The sequence below is a fragment of the Sus scrofa genome, chromosome 9 (assembly GCF_000003025.6).
Source record: "Sus scrofa isolate TJ Tabasco breed Duroc chromosome 9, Sscrofa11.1, whole genome shotgun sequence".
Classification (NCBI taxonomy): Eukaryota; Metazoa; Chordata; class Mammalia; order Artiodactyla; family Suidae; genus Sus; species Sus scrofa.
In genome coordinates this window covers 110,929,665-110,957,050 of record NC_010451.4, presented here as the reverse complement: position 1 = coordinate 110,957,050, position 27,386 = coordinate 110,929,665, and the positions used below count along the sequence as shown (strand labels likewise).

Below are 27,386 nucleotides of genomic sequence, written 5' to 3'. Positions count from 1 at the left end.
CAGTTCGTGGGTCACCCACCTGGGGAGGTATGGAATTGGACTCTATTGTGAATGCGACTTTCCTGCTGTCTCCTTGTGGCTTCTTCTTTATGTCTTTAGGTGTAGAGTATCTTTTTTTTTTTTTTTTTTTTTTTTTTTGTAGTTTCCAGGCTTTCTTATTGATTGTTATTCAACAGTTGTGATTTTGGTGTGCTTGTGAGAGGAGATGAGCTCAAAATCCTTCTACTCCTCCATCTTGTCTCCTCTTTTGTAAGGCATTATCTAATCCCTTTGCCCCAATCCAAAGGAACCGTTTCTTTGAGTTGTACTCTTTATTCCTTCTGTTTTAGAGAAGACTAGATTTGTTCTCAGGAAGTTAGCATGAGAGGTAGGTAGCCTGCAAAGTCAACTCCTTCAGGCATTGCTTTCTCTAATCTCAGATAAGTAAAATTTTAAGCTTTGATTAATGCTCATAACGATTTTTTTGTTGTTGTTGCTGTTGTTATTGTTTTTTAGCTGACATATTTCCCAGATCACTGCAGTCTTGATCCATGTAAATTCAGTAGGGTTGTTATTTCCCTTGGCATGGATATCTTATTTCTAACAATTTGAAGTCAAAATAGTATTGTCATGTGCCTCACTTCACATGTGAACAAGTGATAACTCACAGTGAATTGGGGTCAAGGAAAACCTCATGGCTTTTCCAATGCAATAGGTTCTTTTTTGTTGTTGTTGTTGCTGCAAATGGCATTATTTTTTTCTTTTTTATACCTAAGTAGTATTCCATTGTGTATATATATACCACATCTTTTTTTTTTTTAAATTGTTATTTCCCCCAACACAATTTTTTTTCCACTATACAGCATGGGAACCCAGTTACACATACATGTATACATATTTTTTCTCCCATTGTCGTTCTCTGTTGTAAGTTTCTAGACATAGTTCTCAGTGCTACACAGCAGGATCTCATTTTTAATCCATTCCAAAAGCAATAGTTTGCATCCGTTAATACCAGGCTCCCAATCCATCCCACTCCTTCCCTCTCCCCCCAGGCAACCACAAGTCTATGATATCATATGGTATTTGTCTTTCTCTTGACTTACTTCAGTCAGTATGAGAGTCTCTAGTTTCATCCATGTTGCTGCAAATGGCATTATTTCATTCTTTTTTATGGCTGAGTAGTATTCCATTGTGTATATATACCATATCTTCCTAACACAATCATCTGTTGATGAACATTTGGGTTGTTTCCATGTCTTGGCTATTGTGAATAGTGCTGCAATGAACAGGCGGGTACATGTGTCTTTTTTAAGGAAAGTTTTGTCCAGATATATCCCCAAGAGTGGGATTGCTGGATCATATGGTAGTTCTATGATCCAGCAATCCCTCCATACTGTTCTCCATATTGGTTAGGTTCTTAAAAAATCTATTTCCTTCCTCCTACTGGTTTAATTAACTTAAGATATTTATTGATGAGTCTGGCAAAAATTTATCAATTTTGATAATCTCAAAGAACCAACTTTTGGTTTGATTGATCTTTTCTATTGTTTGCTTTGTCTCTATTTCATTGATTTCCACTCTGGTATTTATGATTTCTTTCCTTCTACTAATTTTGGGCTCTGTCTGTTCCTTCTTCTCTAGATGTAAGGTTAGGTTTTATTATTTAAGATTTTCCTTATTTCCTGAGATAAGATTACATTGCTATGAACTTCCCTCTCAGAAGTGCTTTTGCTGTGTCCCATAGGTTCTGGATTGTTGTATCTTCATTGTCATTTGTCTCTAAGTATCTTTTGATTTCCTCTTTGAGGAGGTCCTACTGTACAGCATAGGAAACTATATCCAAGCTTGGGATAGACATGATGGAAGAGAGTATGAGAAAAAGAATGTATAGAGATGTACACCTGGGTCACTTTGCTGTACAGCAGAAATTGATACAACACTGTAAATAAACTATACTTTTATAAAGATAAAATTTAAAGACGAGATATTTACATTTATATTTACCAAACCAGGTCATATTATATTTTGCTTCTCTTTGTGTTTTTCTTTTATCTTCAAATATACCTTGGGCATTTAATATATTATTAATCTCCTAAGCTTTATATCCTTTGAAAGTTTGGTAGCAATATCTTATTTTCCTTCATCAAACAGATAATTTTTTAGTTTTATTTTTTATTAGAGTTGATTTACCATATTCTGTCAATTTCCACTGTACAGAAAAGTGATCCAGTCTCATATTTTTTTTCCATATTATATATATGAATATTTCACTTATGGAGGTTGAGGCAAAAAAAAAATCTCTGTGATACTTATTTGATAGTTCAGGGAAACATGATGCTTAGCATATGATCTTTATTAAGTTAAAGTTTTATTTTAAAATAATTATAGATTCATCTGCATTTGTAAGAAATAATGTAGAGGGATTTCATGCCCTCTTTTAACCTAGTTTCCCTCGATGGCGACATCTTGCAAAACTATAGTTTAGTAATGCAAACCAAAATGTGGACATTGATGTGGTAGGATACAGAATATTTCCATGACCCCAAGGGTCTCTCACATTGTTGTTTTATAGCCCCACCTACTGCCCTTTCGCTCTGAACCCTCTCTAACTCTGAGCAACCAGTAATTTTTTATATTCATAAACCTAAGTCCATTCTGCTAGCAGCTGCCATCCTATGACTGCTACTCACCTACTTTGACTTCTAAGCTTCTGCCCTCCATGGAAGTCATGTTTGCTTCCAGCTGCCTTCTGAATCCCTTTATCACCACTAGAGATGTAATTGAGTCATCCTGGTTCCAAAACTGTTTGGGTTCTATAGTAATATTGTAAAAAGCACATCACTCCCATAAGTGTTTTTTCCCACGCTTGGTTTCCTAATTTGCATATACAGTCAATGAGGCTGACCTGGAGACAAGTTATTTTTGAGTTCCTCTTTATTTCCCCTAATCTCTATCCTAATCCCCATTTTTATCTCAGGTGGGAACAATTTCCTTACTTAGAATTTAAGCACAGTGTTTAGGTATAGTCTCAATTGTTTTCTTTCTATCTTTATTATTAACACTTAGTGTCCAGTATCTAAGCCAGTGACAGCCACAAAACAGCCCATCCGCTGCAACAAAGAAAAGACTGTAGTACACAAGAGTGAGGACTGAATTCAGAAATGAAAGCTCAACCTGCTTTTCTAAACACATTCAACTAATTTGTATTAAGTTTAAAACTAAAGAGAGAATGACTTTTGGGTGATAGAATTGTTCTATACTACAATTGGTAGAGATTACATGAATCCATACAAGTGGTAAAACTTGTACGCCTTCCCCCACAAAAAAAAAGTGTGGATATTAACATTGGGAAAAGCAGAATAAAATTTGCAGTTGAGTTAATGTTACTGTGCCAATGTCAATTTTCTGGCTTTAATGATTATACTATGATTATGTAAAATGCTACCATTGAAGGAGGCAGGGCAGAGATCATAGGAATTCTCTTTAATAAACTAATTTTGCAACTTCTATGTTATTTTATTTCAAAATAAACATTTTAAAGGCAAGAAATGTCAAACTTACAGATTGTCATGTGATTTAAAGTTCTTATTTCTCATTCCATATGTGTATATATATTCATATATATGCCTCAGGGAGCTCAATGCATATGCTTATTTGACATCATAAGTTTTTAAAGCAAGAAAGCCTAAATGTATTTACAGTACTTGGAGATTATAAATGATGAATATAAAATTGTAGATAGGATCCTGAGCTCTACATGAAAGCCCTATAATGCATAGATGTTTATGTGAAACCTCAATAGATTCTTTCTGAGTAGAAAAAAATGACATTAGAATACTGTATCAAACTATATAGGAGTTCCTGCTATGATGCAGTGGGTTAAGAATCCAACTGTGATAGTCACTGCAGAGGTGCAGGTTCGATCTCTGGCACAGTGCGTTAAAGGTCAAAACTGTGGTTTGGATTCAGTCCCCGACCCAGGAACTTCCATATGCCATGGTGCAGCCATTAAAACAAAAACCAAGAAAATATATAAATAAGATGACTGGAGCCCAAAGTCTGATTCTTAGGTTTTATGTTGGCTTATTAAAGTAGAAAAATATCACTGAATCTAAATCACTCTGAAAACCACATTATGAAAAACATATGCTTATTCCATTAGTTTAATCTCTTGATTAGATTTTAAAGTATATTAGATTTTTATCTATGTAATATTTACATAGTACATTTATATAATTCAAGAAATAAGTATTTTATTCATATCAAAATAACAGTTAAATATTAAAAAATAATTTCAAATAATTGGTTTATTCTTATAATATTTATTTTCCATTAGAGGTTTAATTTCACTTTCCTTCCTTTTAGGATATTATCGTGCTAACAACCTTTCCTTTAGATAGTTCCATAGGATATTTTCCAAAGAGTATTTGAATATAATAGACCTGAATAGCACCATTTTATTCCCAAAGTAACCAAATAGCTATTAAACCTTGTTTTTTTTGGACACTTATTCAGAAGGGCATATTCAAGTAAGCTATGTTTTGATGTCCCAGAATCTCTGGTTGTATATATTTGCCTAACAAAATCTATTGCTTATTAGATTTATCTCCATAGTAAAAAATATCCGTAAAGTTACTCAAATCTGTATCTATCATACCTTAATGCTTTGGGGAGAAGAAAAAAAAAACTTGCTCTAAACAACATTTCATTTAAAATAGCTTAAAATCGTAGGATTTATTTGCCTTCAGTGTGCCCTACATCCTGCATGCTTCCCTTCCCCTTAGTTGAGGAAAGAATGTTCAGAAATTAGTGGTGATCATTTATTTAAAGTTTTTAATTATTCAATTCAGAAAGCAAATAAAATTTTCATAGGTACAGGGGTATATGGTGAGGCTCTAGAAAGAGTCATCATATTGCCCAAGAAATGGATCATCTTTCATTATAAAAGAAAAAGTTAAAGATGGAAACTTCAGTATAGATTCCCTTTAAATCAGGATCTATAACTGGCTACTTTTCTCAGGTTCTATCTAAAAAGAACCCAGTGATTGTATATGCACAACACCAATGTAACAAATGTATTTGTTCAGCAAAGTCAATTCTGTTAATTTGTTGGAAGAATCTATTAAGTGAATCATTTAGCATCCTATAAACAAAACAAAGGGTGATAATTGTACAAATTATTCTTTTCAATTTATTGAGTTGGCAACATGTGAACAAAGACAACTTGTGTCTATACTTTGGGTTAAGTAATTAGACTCTCGCAGAATGAGACTGTAATTTAGAAAGATCCCTCTAGTGTATAAAGTAAAATGAAGACGAAACGGACTGGAGACAGAGAAAACATTCAGAGAGGTTTCAGGGGAGGATGAGGGTTTTAAACAGTAGCAGCAGCCACTGGAGTAGAAGAGCCATTACTGGAGAGACAGGACCACTAGCACTTCAGCCGTTGTAGATGGGAGAAAGGGAAAGGAAAATGTACAGAAGATTCTGAACTGGAAGATTAGGAAGATGGCAGGGTCAGCAAACAGTATGGGGAAAATAGGAACTGGAGGAAGTTTGGTAGTGAAAGGCAAAGACCTTCCTTTTTTAATTTGAAACATCTTCCAGCTATCCAAATAAAGACATCTGACAGACAGTTGGAAATCCTTTTTCACCTAGATCTCCAAAATCCAACTTAGAGCTGGAGATAAAGATATGGAAATCGATGTCTATTATTTGGTTTAGAAGAAAATGTCCTAGGAGAGGATTGGCAGGAGGAATCAGAGACATAAGGGAATAGAAGTGATTTCTATCTCAGAGTCAAAATGAGATCATAGTCTTAAAGATGAAAAGATGCCATTAGGATACCAAAAAATGGTTGCAGAGGGTCAGAATTGAGAAAGAATCCTTGACTTTCACTATTTTAGTGCCAGAAACTAAAAATGGGAGAATAAGGAAAAAGTGGGTAATAAGACTGAACCCTTGGAAGAGTGAATAAAAAGAGCTGCCTTTTTAAGAAATTTAGGAGGTCAGTAAAAAGGATGTGGCATGTGGAGGCAGTAAGTGGGAGTTAAAAGAAGTTTGTTGTTGTTTTTCTTTTCTTGATTTTTTTCCCTTTCTTTTTCCTTTTAAATCAGAACACTTGATTTGTTTCATTGAAAGTGTTGAGGCAGGACAGGTTTTTTTTGTTTGTTTATTTGTTTGTTTTTTGTTTTTTTAGGAAAGAATTAGAACACAAGGGCATTGTGGAAACATGGCTAATAAAAATAAGGAAGAAGAGGGCTCCCTTTTCCCCATACCCTCTCCAGCACTTATTGTTTGTAGACATTTTGATGACAGACATTCTGACTGTTGTAAGGTGGTACCTCATAATAGTTTTGATTTGTATTTCTCTCAAAATTAGTGATGTTGAGCATCTTTTCATTTGTTTTTTGGCCATCTGTAAGTCTTCTTTGGAGAAATGTCTATTTAGGTCTTCTGCCCATTTTTTGATTTTTTTTTATAGTGAGCTGCATGAGTTGTTTAAACATTTTAGAGATTAATCCCTTGTCAGTCACTTAATTTGCAAGTATTTTCTCCCATTCTATGGGTTGTCCTTTTGTTTTGTTTATGGTTTCATATAAACTGGTACAGCAACTGGGAAAAACATTACAGAGGTTCCTCAGAAAATTAAAAATAGAACTAGATAAAGATCCAGAAATCCCATTCCTGAACATCTATTTGGTTAAAACTATAGTTTGAAAAGATACGTGCACCCCAAAGTTCATTGCAGCACTATTTACAATAAACAAGACTGGAAGCAACCTAAATATCCATCAACAGAGTAATGGATAAAGATGTGGTGCATATATATAATGGAATATTGCTTATCCATAAAAAAAATGAATGCCAGTTGTAGCAACATTGATGGACCTAGAGATTATCATACTAAGTGAAGTTAGTCAGACTGTGAAAGACAAACCTCGTATGATATCACTTATAAGTGGAATCTAAAACAGGATACAAATGAACTTATTTGCAGAACAGAAACAGACTCATGACCTTTGAAAACAAACTAATGTTTACCAAAAAGGATAGGTGGGGAAGGGGAGGGATGGACTGGGGTTTGGGATTGGCATATGCACACTGTGGTATATGAATAATTGGCTAACAGGGGCCTGCTGTATAACACAGGGAACTCTACTCAATATTATGCGATAATCTATATGGGAAAATAATCTGAAAGAGAATGGGTGTGTGTACATGTATAACTGAATCACTTTGTTGTACAGCAGATGTTATCACAACATTGTAAATCAACTCTACTTCAATGAAGATTTAAAAAAAAAGATAAAAAAGAAAATAAGGAAGAAGTAGTTAAATGAGAAGATGGGAAAGAATAGTCCAAGTAGGACTTCCCCTTGATGAACTGTGGAAGGAATCAGTTGAGTGGAGGACTGTGGATGTACCGCATTTTTTTTTATTCATTCATCAGTTGATGGATATTTGGGATGTTTCTAGACTGATGTGATTAAGAATGAAGCTACCACAAAAGTCTCAGTCAGACTTTTATGTGAAGATCCATTTTCATTTTTCTTGAGTAATGAGATACCTGACTATGTTTAAGAAGTTGCCACACTATTTTCCAAATAGACTGCACAACATTCCTTCTGGCAATGTATGAGTTCTACTACATAGCAATTCCATTAGCACTTAGTATTTTCAGAGATTTCTTCTGGATTGTATTTATTTATGAGCTTCATACTCATATAACATCAGTTCCCTTTGTCCATCAGACCTCAAGGATATGAAACAGACAGGCCCATGTGGATGTTATGCATGCAGGAGATTTGGAACAGAGCTAAGGAGGACTTTAGACACCTTATTATAGCGAGTTGCAAGCACACCCACCTGATATTTGCCCCACAGGAGATATCTTTCTTGTTCTGGACTGTACATAAATCTACCCTCTTCTGGGGAAGGAACAATATATCTGCTTCCCCAGCTACTTGCTGTGCAACCACCCTTAAAAAGGATGGTCCAGAATGAAAGCTCCGCTCACAAGATATCCTCCACCATCAGCACAGTTCCTAGAGCTGTTTGCAAGAAGTAGATCGATTTTGGATTGTCTAATTCTTTAATACTTAAGAAGCTTTAAAAAATTATTTACAGGGCATTTGCATTGTGGCTCATTGGCAACAAACTTGACTAGTATCTATGAGGATGTGGGTTCGATCCCTGGCCTTGCTCAATGGGTGAAAGATCCAGAGTTGCCATGAGCTGTGGTGTAGGTTGCGTAGGTTGCAGACATGGCTCATATCCCCACGTTGCTGTGGCTGTGGTGTAGACAGACTCAACCCCAGGCCTGGGAAATTCCATATGCTGCAGGTGCAACCCTAAAAAGCAAGAAAAAAATTATTTATATTGCTTCTTAGGTCATTTTAATACATTGTCATTTTTGTGCTGTGCTGATCATTTAAATTTTGGGGCATAAAGCTTGTTCACATCATTCTCTTAATTTTATTTTTTAGTCTCTACGTGTAGTCATGTCCTCTCTTCCTTCCTAAGGATCATTTTTCTTTCTGTTGTTTTGGGACATTAGTTTCCCCAGAGATTTTCCAATGTTACTTATTTCATAGAGAATCATCTTTTGGCCCTCTTGGATGCTGTGAGTTATTCATTTATTTATACTCTTACCTAATTCTTTTCTTTTGCATTCTTTGAATTTATTATGATCTCCCCCACTCCCAACTTCTGATGTTGTATGCTTAAGGTCATTAAATTTTTAGCATATTTTATACTGTAAGAATGCTTAAAGTTTTCCCTCAAAATAATACTTTATTAGCTGCATTCCACAGTTTTGCTATCTAATACATTTTATGGTTAATTTGTTCTCAGTAGTTTTAAATACCGTATTGATTTCCTTTTTAGACCACGATGGTGTGTTTGTCCCTGTGTGTCTCTGTGGTTTGAGTTTATCCAGGACTACATTGTTAGCTGGTGACAAATTAGAATTCATTTTTTCTTCCTTTCTTTTTTGGCCTCACTTGGGCCAGGGGTTAAATACAAGCTGCAGCTGTGACCTACCCACAGCTATGGCAATGGCAGATCCTTAACCTACTGCACCAGACTGGGGAATCAAACCTGCTCCACTAAAGAATCAACACTGAATCCTTAACCTGCTGCACCACAGCAGGAACTCCTGAGATTATTTATTTTAATTTCAGAGCTTATATTTTTATTTTGTTTGAATTACTTTTAAGTCAATGTAACTTAATTGTATTGTCTTCTGAGGAAGGATTTTGTATGATAAGTTTTTAGCCATCAACTGTGGCTTGCTTTAAGGCCAAAAATATATATTTACATTTATTTTTGCATTCATACTTTGAAAAATATTTGCAGGGTTTTGAAAATCTGTAACATTAAGCTTTTTAAAAAAGATTATTGAAGTATAGTTAATGTATTATATTGTGTGAATTTATGCTGTACAGCAAAGTGATTCAGTTATACATATATATTTATGTTCCTCTCCATTATGCCTTGTCACAGGATATTGAGTATAGTTCCTTGTGATATACAGTAGAACTTTGTTGTTTGTCCATCCTATATATTAGTTTTCAACTGCTAATCTCAAACTCTCAGTCCATCCCTCTTATTCTCCCCTCCACCTTGGCAGTCACGAGTCTGTTCCCTATGCCTCTGAGTTTCTGTTTCTGTTCATTTGTGTCATATTTTAGATTCCACATAAAAGTTATATTATATGGTATTTTCTTTCTCTTTCAACTAACTTTCCTTAGCTTTATAATCTCTAGGTTCATCCATGTTGATGCAAAGGGCATTAGTTCATTCTTTTTTAAGGCTGAGTAATATTCCATTGTGTGTATATATAACAAATCTTTATCCATTCATCTGTAGATGGACATTTAGGTTGTTGCCATGTCTTGGATAATGTCAATGGTGCTGCTATGAATATAAGGGTGTATGTATCTTTTCAAATTAGAGTTTTGTCTGGATGGATGCCTGGGTGGGGGATTGCTGGATCATATGATATTTCTATTTTTAGGTTTTTTTTTTTTTTTTTTTTTTTTGGTAACCTCCATACTGTTTTCTTTGGTGGTTTTACCAATTTACATTCCCACCAACAGTGTTAAGAGCTTTGCTTTTCTCCACATACTCTCCAGCATTTTTTGTTTATAGACTTTTTAATGATGGACATTCTGACTTGTGTGAGATGGTACCTTATCGTAGTTTTGTTTTATATTTCTCTAATAATTAGCAATAATGAACATCTTTTCATGTGCCTATTAGCCATCTGTATGGCTTCTTTTCCAATTGGGTTTGTTGTTGTTGTTGTTGTTGTTGTTGTTGTTAGTGAATTAACTGTTTGTTTATTTTGGAAAGTAAGCCTTTGTCAGTTGTATCATTTGCAAATATTTTCTCCCAGTTGATAGTTGTCTTTTCATTTTGTTTATGGTTTCTTTTGCTGTGCAAAAGCTGATAAATTTATTACAGTTTTTTTCTATGACATTAAGCTTATTAGTTATTTTGTCTAAATCTCTATATCTTTAGTAATTTTTTGTCTAATATATACATAAATGAAAGATGTATGTTTAAATTTTCCATTATGGTGATTTTATTAATAAATTACTGTTAAAATTTACTAGTAGGAATTGCTATTCAAAAGAACATTTTTCTGTATGCATTTATTTTAAGATAACATGAAATATACAAGATATTTCATTTTATTCATTTCCTATTAAGGTACTAGCTGTGAGAGTAGATGAAGCATTTTTTAGAGCCTGGAAGCAAGATCATGCAGATTCTTCAGAGAAGAGTCAGAATTTAGTTAAACCATTCAGAGGAAAAAAGAAAAAAAAAAAAAAGATGTACAAACTAAACCTAGCATCAATGAACTATTTCTTATACACCTAAAACAGAGTGCAGATTTTCATGCTCTTTTAGGATTAGCCAAATTGAGAACTCAACAACCTTGATTGACACCAATTGTGGTCAATTGTGTGTCGAGGTGATTTCTACATAGTACATCTTTTCATCTTGTCTCTTTCAGCATATTACTTTTAACTGCTAAGAGTAAATGTGCTCTTCTGAAAATAGCCATTATCTAAGTGAATAGATACTTAAGATGTGGATCTTTGGCCTAGAGCAAATTAAAAAATCTGTCTTTAAATAGCTTAACTTGTCTCTTATTTATTTTCCTTAATCTAAAGTAAAATTACTAAATTTATCAAGTAGTTACTGTACTCTTAAATTAGATAATGCCATCAATCAATTAATCAGACTTCTTTGACATTATTTTTTTAAACATTAGGCATTTTCTTTATATTTTTCTTTAGGCTATTACCTACAGAATATGAAATTTAAAAAAAGAAAACAAAGGTATACATGAAATAGAGTAAACTATTTTGGACAATTTACATGGCTATGGAACCCTATTCTAAATGTCTCATGAATCCTCTTTTTTGGTTCTTGCTAAATAAAAAAGTTCTTATATCGGAATACTGTTAACTTGCTATTCTCATGAGAAGATACAAACAGTAAGAATAATACGAGTATTTTGGAACTAAAATTTAATGTCTGCATGATTTCTGCTTTAATTTTCTGTATCTATTTCAGTATAAGAGAACTGAATGAACTGACAAAAAAAGTTCAAATTGTTAGACTTCAATCATAAGTCATCACCATAGTTTAAAGTGTGACTTTTAAGGTTGTATGTGTATCTTGTAAAAAAAATATTAATTTTATAGTATAATATTGTAACAAAATATTTTAAATTAGGAGACAATTTTGTTTGATAGGACAAATAACTTCCAAGTGCTGTGTGATCATAGCAAGATATTTTTTAACAGCACATTGCAATAAATAATTTGGATTTTATTTAGTACAAAGTAGGATTTCCTGAACTTTTTGATTTGAAGGCTTTGACATTATTAATACCATATTTTGTAATGTAGAAAAATATGATTGAAACCAGAGGGAAGAAACTGGGAAACTGTACAATCTCATGTGGGAAACAATTAAGAGGGCCTAAACCCTGAAATGAAAAATAAATGAATATAAAGAATGGTAACTAGAATTTGATACTGAAAAGTACAGTGGAATGTAACAAAAGGTTTTAGGAAAATTGGGACATTGGAAAATCAGAATTCTGAATAGACATATTTTCAACTAGATATACACTAAAGACTTTGGAAATAGTTATGGAGAGACTATAATTGTATATTCATTTGCACTAGTCAGAGTTCTGATCAGACACAGATGGTATGTTCCAAAGAGTTTACCTAAATAGAATTTAATGAAGGGATAGTTAACTAAAGTGTGACCAGGTTCAAGGGAATGAAGGAGGGATGATGAGAAACTCATGAGTTAGAAACTCAGGGAAGCCATTACCATTTTAGGGCTTATATAACAAAGGAAAGAAACAGTATTATCAAGACCAATGGGAACCAGGCCCTGGAAAACAGGGCACCTGAGAAGAGTTGGTTATTTGTTGGTGCCCTGTTGGTCAAATACACCCAGGTGCCAGAGGGGAAAGGAGCTGAGTAATCCACCTGTAAGAGCTAGCTTCATCATTACTCAGGCTCTCAAGAGGTTAGAAAGTAAAATCAGAGACTGACAGCAAACTATTCTCATAGAATTTAAGATTGAAGGCAAGAAGGTGGATGACCTCAATTGTGGAAGGGTAGGGAGAACAACGAGATCTTTAATAGTCCATAGAGAAATTAAAAATAAATATGAAGAAATAATCTGAGATCACATAAAATGTGCAGAATAGAAATGTCCTTGAATAAGAGAGATTCAAGGGGAAGATGACTATAGAGGATGTCGAGGGAAAAAAAAATCAAATAACCAAGGAAAAACTCTACTGGCCATCATCAGTGATCTATCCAGTTGCTTTTTCCAAAGAAAATATAGCTATCAGCAAATTGCTGAAATATAATGAGAGCATAGAGAAAGAGAGAAATGCAGAGCGCAGCGCCTTTATTTGAGAAATTTTGTGAAGAAATGGAGCAGAAAAAAGTGAAAGTGGAGGAAGATTGTGTAAAATGCTGGGACTGGAGTTCGCTTGTGTCTCAGTGGGTTTAGGACCCAGCATTGTCACTGTGTGGCACACGTTTGATCCCTGGCTGGGAACTTCCACATGCCATGGGTGCAGCAAAAAGAAAGAAATAAGTTAAATGCTGGGATTTTTTTTCCAATGAAAGGTAAGATGCAAATAATTGGGGAAAAAATTAGCTTCTGTAGGCCCAGGAAGTTTCAGTTATTTTGGCTTTTCATCTGGATCTCAAAGAAACATTACCAGATATTAATCTTGCTATAGAATATGAGAATGGTAGGAAGTATATAAGTGTATTATTAAGAAGGAATAAAGCCATTATTAATAATCAAATAGAGAATACATTTCATATCAAAATCATTATTTTGTGGCATAAAGCCAAATTCTTACAAATGAATTTCACATTTTGAAAGACACAATTTAAAGATGATTAATGTATTTGCTAATAATGACCCTCACCCTAATGAAACTTGATTATTGTGTTGATTTTATGCTTTTGAAAGCATTTGCTTCCACATTTGGAAAGAGATGTCCTCTGGGTACTTTCAAGTATAGTCTCAAATTCATTGCCGTTGAAATATCAAATACATGAGAAAAACAATGTTTATGGAGGATAACCTGAAGGCAATGCAGTTCATCCATTCTCCTTGATCCCCTGAACTATTTCTAGATTAAGCCAGTCAGCAGAGAGCTAAATACCTGCATTAGAAGTTTTGGTTACTGTTGTAAAATCATGTTTTGGCATTTTCCATGGGGCTACATTGACGGAAATTATAATACTCCCCCAATGAGATTTTTTGCTATCTTCTTATACAGATGTTGAACACTGTTCATTGTATAGCATGGCTTCTTTTACATCAGGACTCATTTGAGAAATTGCTTTCTGGGCTCCGTACCAACAGCCTTATGCTTCATCAAGCAACTGGTTACATTTTATTTTCACAGACAAGAAGAAATCTCACAACTAAATGTGTCTCCATCTGCGTAGTTTGCCAGGAATCTTAAAGCCAATGTTTTAGACATAATCCTACAAAACATATTTTTTGTGGCTTATTTTTATCAAAGTAGTGTATGGAGAAATTTTTTTAATCAAGTAGTATGGAAAGAATTTAATTTAAACAGCAGGAGTTCCCATCGTGGCTCAGCGGTTAACGAACCCGACTAGTATCCATGAGGATGTGGGTTTGATCCCTGGCCTCACTCAGTGGGTTAAGGATCCCTCATTGCCATGTGCTGTGGTGTAGGTCACAGATGCAGCTCAGATCCCACATTACTGTGGCTGTGTTGTAGGCCAGCAGCTGTAGCTCCAATAGGACCCCTATCTTGGGAACCTCCATGTGCTGTGGGTGCAGCCGTATAAAAATAAAAACAAAAGTTCTCTTTGCAGTATCCCCTATCCATGACTCCAGTCTCTCTATGAACTAATATAGCAGTTTGTTCACTTGTCAACTTAGAAATTACCTACTAACTGCTGATTCTTATCAAGCTTTTGAAATAGCTTTTGACTTCTTACTTGAGGGACATGGATATTATTCACCATGTCCTTCCCGCTCCACTTTCTCAAACATTTCCATCTCCAAACTTCTGTCAGTTATGTTGTACTTAACATAGTCAATCTTGGTAACATTGCCTTTGTGTTCTTTTTGTCTATATATTTATTTCAAGATTTGGGGGGGAAAGGACAATTGCTAACATTTAGTAATTATTTGTATCCTGTCTTACATTTTGAAATGTAGGATGATGAAAAATGTAGGGAAATTTGGAGAAAAAACTAACATAAATGCAGAAAATAATGAATTTAAGTTACATAGAATATGCAGCGGACTTCTCTGATAAAATTTAAAATGCATGATTGATGTGATAACCACTAAAAGAAAATTTGGCAATTTCTTTAAAAATAAGCGAGTATCTATTTTCTGGCTTAGACATTCTTCTCCTAGTCATTTACACAAATACTCATTGCAATTTAATTCATAAGAGTAAAAAATTGAAAATATCCCCGTAGTCTGTCAAAATGTATAAACAAAATGTATAACAAACTATGAAAAATGTATAAACAAACTATGGTATATTTGTGTATTGAAATACTATTCAGCAATAAAAGAGGATAATCTCTGGATACACATAAAAGCCGGGAGAATCTTAACAATATTATTCTGAGTGAAAATGATGTTTAATCCCCGTAAAATGTTAAAGAAAAGGCAAAGTTAATCTATGGCAATGGAAATCAGAAAAGTGGTTACATAGGGTAGGAAGTGGTGTTAACTAAGAAGGGTGCTGATTGAGGATATTTAAAAGGCAGTTCTCTGAGTTATTAGAAATATCTTTATGGAGGTGGGAATTGCATGGATCCTTTTCTCAAGACTGAGTAAACTATTCTCTAAAGATCTCTGCAATTTACTCTATATAAGTTATACTTTAATTTTTTTTTTTAAAAAGACATTGCTATCTATCTTGTCTGAAGTTTATTGGGAGACCAACGAATGGTCTTATATAATTTTACTATTCAGTATAATGGGTTCTATGATATGGGCAAGCATAAAAGTTCAAAAATGTATGAGCATTATGTAACCTCTTTGTGGCAGAGACAATGTTAATGCATTTACCAAACCTATTCCATTTTTCGTCTCCCAAACCCTTCTGCACTAAGGCCAATAAGATGCATGGCCAATAGAATGTGTACAGAAGTAATATCCTTTATTTCTAAATCTGATTATAAGCTCTACCCCTACATGATTTCTCTTGTGTTTCTTTGGTGGCCTTGAGAACCAGATGTTGATGATGAGAACAAATATGGTGATCCTGGGTCCATGAATGACTATGTGGAGCTAAGTCTGACTCTTCTTTCCATGCTGAACTATAATGTGAACAAAAGAGACTCAGGTAGCGTGTTAAGCCACTAGAAGGAAGGAGGAAGGGAGGGAGAGAAAGAGGGAAGGAGGGAGGACAAGAAGGAAGAAGAAAGGAGGAAGGAAAGGGAAAGAGGGAGAGGGAAATCCGAGATCCCATAGGGATAAACTATGGGAGAGAATGAAGCCACCCAAAGGAGTGAATCCACCTTCTGTGTGTGCTGAGAGATTTTAACTAAGAATGAAACCTATAGAACACCATCATCGTGTGATTCCCATAAAAAATTAAGGGAAAGATAGATTAAAGACTGAGATTTTTGAGGATTTTTACCCTACTGGTTTTCTTTTTACATCATAACTTTTAATTGAGTAATGGTTCTTCCAGTAAAATAATCCTCAACTCTGTTCATAACTTTGGCAAAATGAAAGGGATAAGAAATATTTAAGTCTAGAACAGAAGTGTTTGGAGAGTATTGCTGCTCATATATAGAGAGAATATTTTGGTATTTTTTTCTCCAACATGTTTGCCATAGTTTTGCAATCTAAAAAGAGTATGTTTTTAACAGAATTCAAGTGAATTACCCAAGTGTACATAGAGATTTGAAGATTTGATGGGCTGGTAGGGGCAGACTGTGTGTGTGTATGCATGTGTGTGTGTGTGTGTGTGTGTGTGTGTTTAAATTTTCACATTGTTCCTAGCATTTCTCCCCTGAATTTAATGTGATTTTTGCATGACCATTTCCTCCCCACCCCCTCATGATTTCCAAAATTCCCATCCACTTTACATGCTGATAATGACATCATACCTCTGGAAAAACTTTATTTATTAGCCTAGTGTCTTGTTGAATAAGGTTAATATGTTTTAATTTTTTCATGTAGGATATTATCAAACATATAGTTTATTAACTATAGATAGTTTCTGAACTGATTTTTGGTACATCCAAAAGTAACAAGATCTATGAAATGTAAACAGGTGGGATTTGGGGAATGTACATTTTTATTTACCCATTTAATCATATAGTAAACTGATACTAAACACCAGCCACTATGCTAGAGGCATCAGACTAGTGGTGGACCAGAGGTGGGATCATGAGCTTCAATGCTGACTTACATACTTCTGAAACCGTGTTTGGGTCGATAATCACAAACAGAATGAAGTTATTTCAATTGAATGGAAGGAATGAAAACTATAGTATGTTATGAGGCGCCCTATAGAACGGTGGGTGATTGAGGAATGAGGGTCAAGTAATGTACTTACTCAGGAATCACTTTAAAAGCTGAGCTCTGCAGGATGTGCTTGAACAGTGGGATGAAGATGATAACAAGAGCATTCAGGTGAAGAGGCCAGATTGGGGCTGTAGGGGATTCAGTATTTTATGAAGGTCTTCTTTGCTTTCTGCCTCAGCAGGGAGTATAACTTAGTCTTGTAGACTCCCATCAAGGTTGCAAAGTGGAAAATCTATTTCTGCATTTTGATATGAATCAATAACATGTGGAAAATAAAATTTAGAATCCAGCAAGAAATAAAATTTCACTTAAAGCAATGATACTGATCACAGGTTTATGACATCAACTTAAGGAATCATTGATATGTATTTCTATGGCAGCAGAGACATTTTATTTTTTAAGAAAATAAGATCTCTCATGTAGGAAGTAGTCACATACTGTTTTTCTCACATAATTTGGCACGTATGAGTCTTGTTGGTAGCACTAAAATTCACCCTGGGCTTGTTTACACAAGAACTGGGTGTTTTAGACACATTTTTCAATCTTAAAGCAAGACTTTTACGCTATGATGTACCATCTCATTCATTTGCTGCAGAAACTTGTGATTCTTTATTTTAGGTTTCTTGAAAAGTGAGGTTTTAGTCAGGACAAAATATATTTATTCCCTTCATAAAATACTTCCCAATTTACACTTCAGACTCCATAATCATGAATTTGAAGGAAAATGTTGGTTCATGAATCACACACAGCATACTTCTAAACTCCCTATATATTTGCCTCCAGTCTGATACATTATATGTTTCAAGGGCTGACAAAATGCTTCTCCAAAGTTTGTTGGTTTTTAATGCCATGTGGCTGAAATGTCTTCTCATGATTTTAGACTTTGGCATGTTAAGTTGAGGAGAGGATTTATTCATTTGAAAGACTGTTTTAGACAAGAGGTTGGTGAATTGTAGCCTGTGGGCTAACTCTGAACCCCTGTTCTTTTAAAGTCTGTGATCTAAGATGGTTTTTACATTTTTCAAGTGTTGTTAATAAAAATAAAAAGGAAGAAAGAGAAGGTTCTGGGACAGAGAGGTACATGGTCTGCTAAGCCTACACTGTTTATTATTTGGTACCTTATAGAAAAAAATCTGCCTCTTCCTCTCTCTTAGGCCATTGGAACTATTGTTTGAACAAGAAGTAATATTTAGTGCACATGGTGGGAAATTTTCAGTTATTAAAACTTCAGTGATACTTTGATTATTCTACAATTAGCTTTCTAAACAACCCACAATTTTTTAAATAAAAGCTACAACTCTTTGCCATACATTTTAATAATTTATAGGCCAGTAACTCAAAATTAGCACCATAGGTTTAGCATTACATTGCATTGTTCTTAGTTCTACCAAGCATAAAGCTTTATGAGTTACATAAATGCTATGTTAGTTAAAAAAATCCTTTTAAGCATATATACAAATCACAGCCAGTAAAGAAGATTTAATAGCAGTAACATGTAATTCACAAGCTTATGTAAATTGATTTTTCAGTCTTACAATGATGAATTTGGCTGGCGCTTTCATGAATCCACAAAACATAAATTATTGTGTGACATTTGGATAAATGAAGTTTGAATTTAAAGGATAGTGTTCTCTTCAAGAAAGATTCACATTCATTTTAATTTTTCAATTTTTAATTCATATTTCCAAATAGTAAAAGTTTTATAAAAATCAGCTGTGTTTTACCTTGGTTTTTTTTTTCCTTCCTTTTTTATATCAGTGTGAAAAAGTAAAGGTGAGTGTGAGAGTCAAATTATGTGGGGGGAAAGAAAAAACTTCCTTTTCAATCCCTATGACAATATAGTCATTGCTACTCAAATAATACTTGCATTATAGTAGACCAGCCTTTCTTCCTTTTTATAGTCATCAGTGTCATTCAAACTTGATAATTGCTTGTATTAAAATTGGCAGAGAAGCTTTAGCTAATGATCACAGTAGGCGCATCTTTTGAGAAAATAAAATATTAATGTCAAAATTCGTGGAAATAAAAATGAAGAGAAAAGTGAAGTATGCAGGGAAAATATGCTATTTAATAAGTGGGCCAGAAATTAAGTTTACATCCCAAATCTGGTGTGATAAAAGTAATCTCTCAAACTCTAAATTTGATATTAAAATATCCACTATCCCTGGTTTTCCCAGACTGGCTATTCGGCATCTGGGCATCTGATAAACCATCTAATTTCTCTGAGCCTGAGTTTCCTGATGTGAAAAAAATAGAATCCTTAACAAACTTACAATTTTCTATGGGGCACAATCTGTACGAGAACCCCTTAAAGTACGAAAACTCTTTAAATAATAAGGTGAATATGAATAGTGAATGCAGTTGTTTTTATTAAATTAATGGCTACACCTTTTTCTATGTTTCTTAATTTTCCAAATACTGCTATATACAATATATTTCACATATATTTACACCTGTATATTCAAGCTAATGATTGGGAATGCATACACCATTCTTTTGAAATGTTTTAAACTTCATTTAAGATAATGTCTTCAATTTCAACATGCTTGGAAAAGAAAAGTGTAAAAAGCATACATTCTATTGATGATGTGAATCCTGAAGAAAATACCATATGCCATGCATTTGTTCATAAATAATAAATGTTACCTTTTCTGAAAAGCTATCCTAAACATCTCACATTCTCTATGTGACCTTTTAATTTGATGGTGGAATTTCAAATGCAATAAATTTAAATCTTCACTAATGATCCTTTCTTTCAAATATCTTTGTATCAGTCAATACTCTTTCAGTCACTTAAAAAAACAAACAAATGAGGACCCAGGGCAAATAATCAAAAAATCCCATAGATTTTCACCAGGAAGCTCTGAATTTAGATGCTGAAATGTGTCATCACAGATGGGCCTACTTTGTATTTCTCTGACATCCATCCCTTTATAATCCAGAGTGGCTAACAGGGACTGGGTGGAAAAAGAATTTTCATTCATTAGCTCTGTGTTTTGTTTCTTTTCTCCTCATAAATTTCATGTGTTTGGAATCCAGTATACAAGAAGTGCCTTGTTGCTCCTTTTCAGCACTCACTCTTATTCCTACCTTCTCTCCCAAATACCCATTCCTTTGTAACACTTGTCACCAGATTCTTCCATCCACCACTATCCTATATTTTATATTATGCTACAGTATTCTGCTATTCTCCTAGGAATTTGCTTTATTTTAGTGGCCCCCATCTTAAAAATTAGGAGTTCCTGCTATAGAAGAGTGGGTTAAGAATTTGATTGCAGCAGCTTGGGTCTCTATGGAGTTGTGGGTTTGATTTCTGACCTGGCACACAGTGGGTTAAGGATCCTGCATCGCCACAGCTATGATGTAATTTTCAGCTGTGGCTTGGATTTGTTCCCTGGCCCAGGAACTTTCATATGCTGCAAGTATGGCCATTCAAAAATTTTAAATTGTGTAAATTTTATTTGCTTAAAACACTCCAATGGATTTCCTTCTAGCACACACACTTAAAATAAAGTTTGCAACATCATCATAGCCTTCAGGCTCTCCTTGCTTCCTCACTGTGCTCTGTAAACTCTGACTTCCTTACTGTCCCAAGAACATGCAAAGTATACTCAAGATGTTTGCATTTCCAGCCTTTGTGTAGGCAATATATGTAATTTAATATGTATACTCACTGACATACCTGGGAGATATTGTTAATTTGTTTCCAGATCACTGCAATAAAGTGAATCACATGAAATTATTGGTTTCCCAGTAAACCAGTGTAAAAGTAACATTTACACTATATTGCAGTCTATTCAGTGTGCAATAACATTATGTCTAAAAACACAATTGGACATATCTTAATTTTAAAATATTTCATTGCTAAAAAATGCTAGCCATCATCTGAGCCTTCAGGGAATTGTCCCCTTTTTGCTGGTGGAGGTTCTTGCCTTGATATTGATGACTGCTGACTGATCAAGGTGGTGATTGTTGAAGGTTGGGATGGCTGTGGCAATTTCTTAAGATAAGAATGAAGTTTGCTGCATCAATGGAATTTTCCTTTCATTTAAACACTTAGCAGCCATTGTCAGGTTACTAACTGGCCTTATTTCAATATTATTGTGTCTCAGGGAATAGCGAGGCCCAAAGAGAAGGGAGATGGAGGAATGGCCAGTCAGTGGAGCAGTCAGAATACACACAACATTTATAGAAGAATTTTGCTGTTTTATTTATTTATTTATTTAGTCTTTTTGTGTTTTTTAGGGCTGCACCCATGGCATATGGAGGTTCCCAGGCTATGGGTCCAATCAGAGCTATAGCCGCCGGTCTACACCACAGCCACAGCAACTTGGGATCCAAGGCGCATCTGCGACCTACCTCAAAGCTCACCGCAACTCCAGATCCTTAACCCCCTGAGCGAGGCCAGGGATCAAACCCCCATCCTCAAGGATGCTCGTCGGGTTTTTTAACTGCTAAGCCATGACAGGAACTCTGAATTTCGCTGTTTTATGTTGGTGTTTGTGGCGCCCAAGATAATTAAAGTGATAACAAGACCACTGATCACAGATCACCATGATGAGTACAATACTAATAAAAATATGAAATATTTCAGGAATTACCAAAATGTGACACAGAGGCACAAGGTGAGCAAATGCTGTTGGAAAAATTGCGCCAGTGGACTTACTCCAGGTCTGCCACAAACCTTCAATTTGTAAAAAACACATTATCTGCAAAGTTCAATAAAACAAGTGCAATATATAAAATCAAGGTATGCCTGTAATATATGACAACATATCTATACTCTATAACTTAATGTAAATAATACACTATATATATACCATATATTATTCATCTGCCCCACTTTTTACTGCCCTACTAGCTACTTTAATAACGTAAATATCATGAGAACAGAAACTCTGTATTGTTCACTACTTCCTCCCTTGTGGTTTGAATACCATTTGGCTCTCACATATTTCCTGAGTGAATAAATGAATAAGTGGACAGATTAATGAATGAATATTTGAATGAATCATTCTAGCAAAAGGGCTAAACTTAAGTCTCCTTGAGTTAGATGCTCACCCATGGTGTCAGAGAGTGGTATCTGCTTCTCCTGAATCAGGTGGATTATGAGTGAACTCTGGGTAGTGCTGTAAAGAAAATCTAGATGCTGTTGCTTAAAGAGAAGAAATTGCTGAGGGGGGAAAGAATGATGTTTACCATTTTATCTCTTTTTTTCTCTTTCTGTCACCAATGTCAATATTAACACTTTAGAATAGATTTGTTTTTATCTCTTCTGTTATTTCCTTCTCTCAAAATGTTATTCATTCTTCTTTTAAAATTTATCTATCTTTTATTTTCCCTTACCACCATGTGGCATTGACTCTCAATTTTGTTGCTAGTCTTTTTACTTCCAGGACCTCCTAAATAGGGCTCTTCTGTCATTTAAAAAGCAATGCTAGGTTTTTTTGGTCCATAATCAGACAGAACTTCATAAAACCCTCATGATTTTCCAATATGAACCCTTCCTTTAATCAGATTTATGTCCTTATTACCTCTTCCTGAATATACCCTAGTTCATGTTTTCTGAGCCCAAAATTTTGGTTCTAAAATAGATTTTACAGATAAGCTAGTCAAATCCTTTTGGGAGAGAGATACAGAGAGTAGGAATTAAAAAAAAAAATGAGGACTAGAGAATTTACCTCTAGAAAACAAATTCTCAGCTCAACTACAAGTAGATTCTGGGTATTTTTAGCCTTTATGCCAGGCTTAACTTGTTCTCCTGTGTCTTACACCCTTTGTCTCTCTGTCCTTAACACCATTATTCCCACCTACCCAGCTGTGTTCTCTTTCTGTAGAGTTTTCCCAATAACATATTTTTGATAGAACTCCAAGTACTACTGGAATTAGTATCCCTGCCATATAACTCTGTACTTCCTTTTATTGCTATCTTTTGTAATATTTTTTCATATTTTAGGCCTTATCATGATTTATAAGAAGAAGTAGAGTTTTTGGTCCATGCTTTCTAACACACAGCTTCTAAAACTCTTGGAATTTCCTCAGCGATTGTTCAGTAAAGCTGCAGTGGGTGTCTTATGTTATTCATAACAAATTCCTTTCAACCACACCTGAGTTTATGTCAATGAGAGGATTTTTGGAAAGCCCTTAGATGACAGTAAGATAAGGGTGGTGAACTGAGGAACCAACCATGTGATCAGAGAGTTGGAACTTGCAGCCTCATCCTGTACTCTGGGAAGGAGAGATGGACCAGAGGTTGAGTTCAGTCACCAATGGCCAGTGATTTAATCATCATGCCTGCCTAGTGGAGCTACCATAAGAATCCAGAAGCTCAGGAGTTCAGAAAGCATGGTGACTAAGTAGAGACATTGGGAGGGTGGTACACTTGGGGAGGGCGGGAAAGCTTTGTACCCCTCCTGACACACTGTTCATCTCTTCTATCTGACTGTTCTGAGTTGTATCCTTTTTAATAAACCAGTTATCTAGGGAGTTCTTGTAGTGGCTCAGCAGGTTATAAACCGAGTTAGTATCCATGAGGATGCAGGTTCAGTTCCTGGCCTCACTCACTGGGTTAAGGATATGACATTGTCACAAGCTGTGGTGTAGATTGCAGACTTGGCCCTGATCCTGGTTGCTGTAGCTGTGGCATAGGCTAGCAGCTGCAGCTCCAATTTGATCCCTAGCCTGCGAACTTCCATATGCTGCAAGTGCAGCCCTAAAAAGCAAAAAAAAAAAAAAAAAAAAAAAAAAATTAAAGTAATTAAAAAAAAAAAGTAAGCCAGTTTTCTAGAACAGAAGCTGTTTTTCTGAGTTGTGTGAACTGTTTGAGCAAGCGATTGAACCTAAGGAGTGGAGGGTCAGAGGAACTGCCGAACTATGGTCTGTCTGATCATAGGTGGCAAACAACCTGATACTGGCATCTGAGGAGGGGTGGTCTTTTGGAACTCAGCCATTAACCTGTGGAGTCTGATTCTACCTCCAAATAGCTAGTTTAGAAGTGAGTTAAATTATGAGACACCAGCTGGTATCCACAGAAAATTACTCGACCTGTGAAAAAACCCATACAAAAGGGTGTCAGAAATGAGCATTGAGAGTAGAGGAAAAACACAGAAGAGTATTTTTCTTTTTCCAGGCCTCATAAGACTATAAATGTCTCAAACAGGCTTCAAGGAAATTACCTGCTGTCAAATATGTCAGAAATAGGGTTCCAAGAAAGTTACTTGCTGTCTTTATTGTTTTTAATATTCATATGCTATGTAACACAATGTTAAGCATTCAGTTGATACTTAAAATTGTTTGGTGGCTTTTGTTGAATATTATTTAAGAAAACATTTTAGATGAACCTATTTGCAATCAAGGATTTAATCTGAGTCAGGAATACTCATTGCTTTTGACACCAGAACAGACCATAGTGATATTAAAACACAGCCATGGTTTAATAAAAGATTTGTGGTTTCTTTGTAAAATTCAAAGCTGGCCAGAAAAATCCCTAAAAAGAAAAAAAAATCCTTTTTTTAAAAAAACTATTTTCCTTGCTCAAAGGTTGTCAGCAAAATGCAGAGGATGTTTATTTAAGTGTTAAAATTTAAGACCTAAAAGTGAAATGGTTTCGTTCAGTGGAAGATTGAAGAAGGTGTGGCTATTTTGAAAAGGCAGTGGTTGTCTGCAGCTTCCACAGAACTAAGAAGAACACAACAGGAATCATTACTGAAGAGCATCCTAGTATCCAAAGCATGTTTTTGTACATGTTATAGACTATTACCAATTACTACTGCGGCCATCTATAAAATAGCTTAAATCTTGAGGAAATATTTCAATATGCTTCCTATATTACTAGATCTGAGATTACACATTTTGTATTTTGGAGGCCAGGTGTATGGCTGGAAAGTGAGGGCTAAATATCCAACCTTATTCCACAAATTTATCTTTAGAGATATTTCTGTGCAGTTGACCCAGAGCCTTCCATTACACAGCTACTGTGTACTTTTTATTAAAAGCACCTCTTTACTTGCTTCTTATTAATTCTGTGTCTTTTAAAGATTGTGATCAAAGAGAAGTTTTAAAAAGATAAACCTGATTTTATATAGAAGCAAATTCAAAACCTCAGGTCAAGGATACAACAGTTTAACAGTGTAACTTAGGCTGGATCCTTTTGTGACTAAAAAAAGTTCAGTGCTTTTTAAAAATATTTCTGTTTCAATGTTTGAGAGATTATTTAAACAAATACAAAAGAGGTTCTCATGGGGACTGTAGCTTTCCAAAAACCTAAGTTATCCAGGATAGGGGCAGGTAGATGGAGTATGTGAAATTAAAGTAGCCCCTCTTTAAAATGGCACACATTTATATATTTCTCATATAAGTGACGTGTATTTTCTAAAATATGACAGTCTCTTGCTTCACGTATTCCTCAAATTATAATTTTATGCTATTTCCCCCATTATTAGATTGTTATTATTAGATTTTCCTGAGCGTAACATCTATGGTTTTCCCTATCCTTGTGTCTCCCCTATGATCTTGCTTTACACTAATTATGCAGTAGATGTTTTATAAATGTTTGCTACTGAATGATACCTATGCCCAAAGAAAATCCATTTGTTCTCTGCTGAAAAAGTATGGACAACATGAACTTTCAACATAAAAAAGATTCATGGAAAATAACTCGACAGAATATTCTGTAAATAAGAAAAATGAAATAAACATGTTTCAGATCCACTCATATACATCCGTGCTAATAAAAGGTAGAAAACTCTGGCCTCTGCACAGTATATTCAGTTGTTCTTTTTACAGAACTGATGTTGAAAAAAAAATTTTTGGTTTCTAATGATGGCATGGGGAGATAATGTGGAGAAGATTTTTTAAAAGCAAGAAATATGCTAATATTCAATGAAAAATTTATTGTGTGATTTATATGTGAAATAATAGAACTCACAATTTAAATGTTTACTGGGTACTAGTGGGTGCCAGAGTGGTTCATTTTTTTAAATATATGTGTGCATTTCCACATAGGAAGGGACCCATGGAAGCTTTGGCTTAGTTGCCATTTAAAACTGAACATGTTTGCAAATAAAGAAAATGTACAACCTTTTTTTTTTTTTCAAATTGTTTATGGCTTAGAGACTATAAAAATCCTTCCATTGGATGAGAAAATTTATTTGAGCACATAGAGAACATGATTGTTTCTACAGCATTTTTTTGGTCCTAATTTTTGAATCCCGTTTCTTTTTGCAGGCATTTCCTGGGAACATTAACTCGGATAGCGTGGTCCGGCATGATTTACAGCATCCGGTGATTGCCCGCCACGTGCGTATTGTGCCTCTGGATTGGAACGGAGAAGGTCGCATTGGGCTCAGAGTGGAGGTCTATGGCTGCTCTTACTGTGAGTATCATATGGCCAAAAATTGTGGTGGATTTCATCATCTTTATTTAATTCGTAGTTTCATTATTATTTTGAATTATTTAATGTTAGCTGCTTTCTCTGACAGTAAATTGCCATGCTTCTTTATATCAGTAACATAGAAGGCTGTTTGTATGTTATAAATGTGTGTTTACGTTTTTACACCAACACACAAAGAAGAATATTTTAATTCCTAAGGATTTGGGAAATAGTTTTTGCTCAATAGACTAAAGCAGCGAAGCTTATTAATTAAATTGCTTCAAGTCCTGTGAAATATTTGAAAAATAGAAGCCCCATCTTGTTATCCATCTTTTTGACTCTTTGTGATGGGTTTTGCAAACATTTCTTGAACTTCCTTCTGGTTTTCTTCAGTTATACCTTTTGCTATTTTAAAGCCAACCACAAGTTTTAATGTCAATTATATTTTATATGCCTGTAGGTTTTATTTGTTCCTTTTAAAAATGCACTTGGTTACCTTAAAAAGTTTCTTTTCCTTTACTCATTATGTTTTAGATTACCCTTTTTTATTAACTGGTGATTCCAGTATATGGATTTTTAGGGATTTTAATTCCCTATCTGCTGTTTCTGCTCAGTTTTGCTAGTGGTACTTGGTACTTGCTTTCTGCTGTTCTCCTCCTGTTAATTCTTTCCTTTCTTCCAGCTTCTTTGTAGCCTCATCTGTTTGTCCTTCTTATTCTTATCTTTATGCTTATCCATCTTATTGACTGTGACCTCACTTTCTTCAAAACTTTATCTGTGGAACTTCTTTCAGGCCAAGGTTGATGGTGGCTTCTTCTAGAAAAAACAATTGATTTTATTTATTACTTCAGTGAAGGTAGTGCTAACACAGAGCTACTTTAGAGCTTACTTGAGGATTTTTAAGTCCACTAGAGAGTACACATTCAGT

At 34.8% G+C, this 27,386-nt stretch overlaps 1 protein-coding gene across 1 annotated transcript in view; it reads left to right on the top strand.

The window, feature by feature from the left end:
* Positions 1–27,386, top strand: part of CNTNAP2 (contactin associated protein-like 2) — a 2,040,635-nt gene that overhangs the window by 824,094 nt on the left and 1,189,155 nt on the right. Inside the window, 1 exon segment of the mRNA XM_021102606.1 lies at positions 26,314–26,461. Coding sequence (XP_020958265.1) covers positions 26,314–26,461 — 148 coding nt within the window.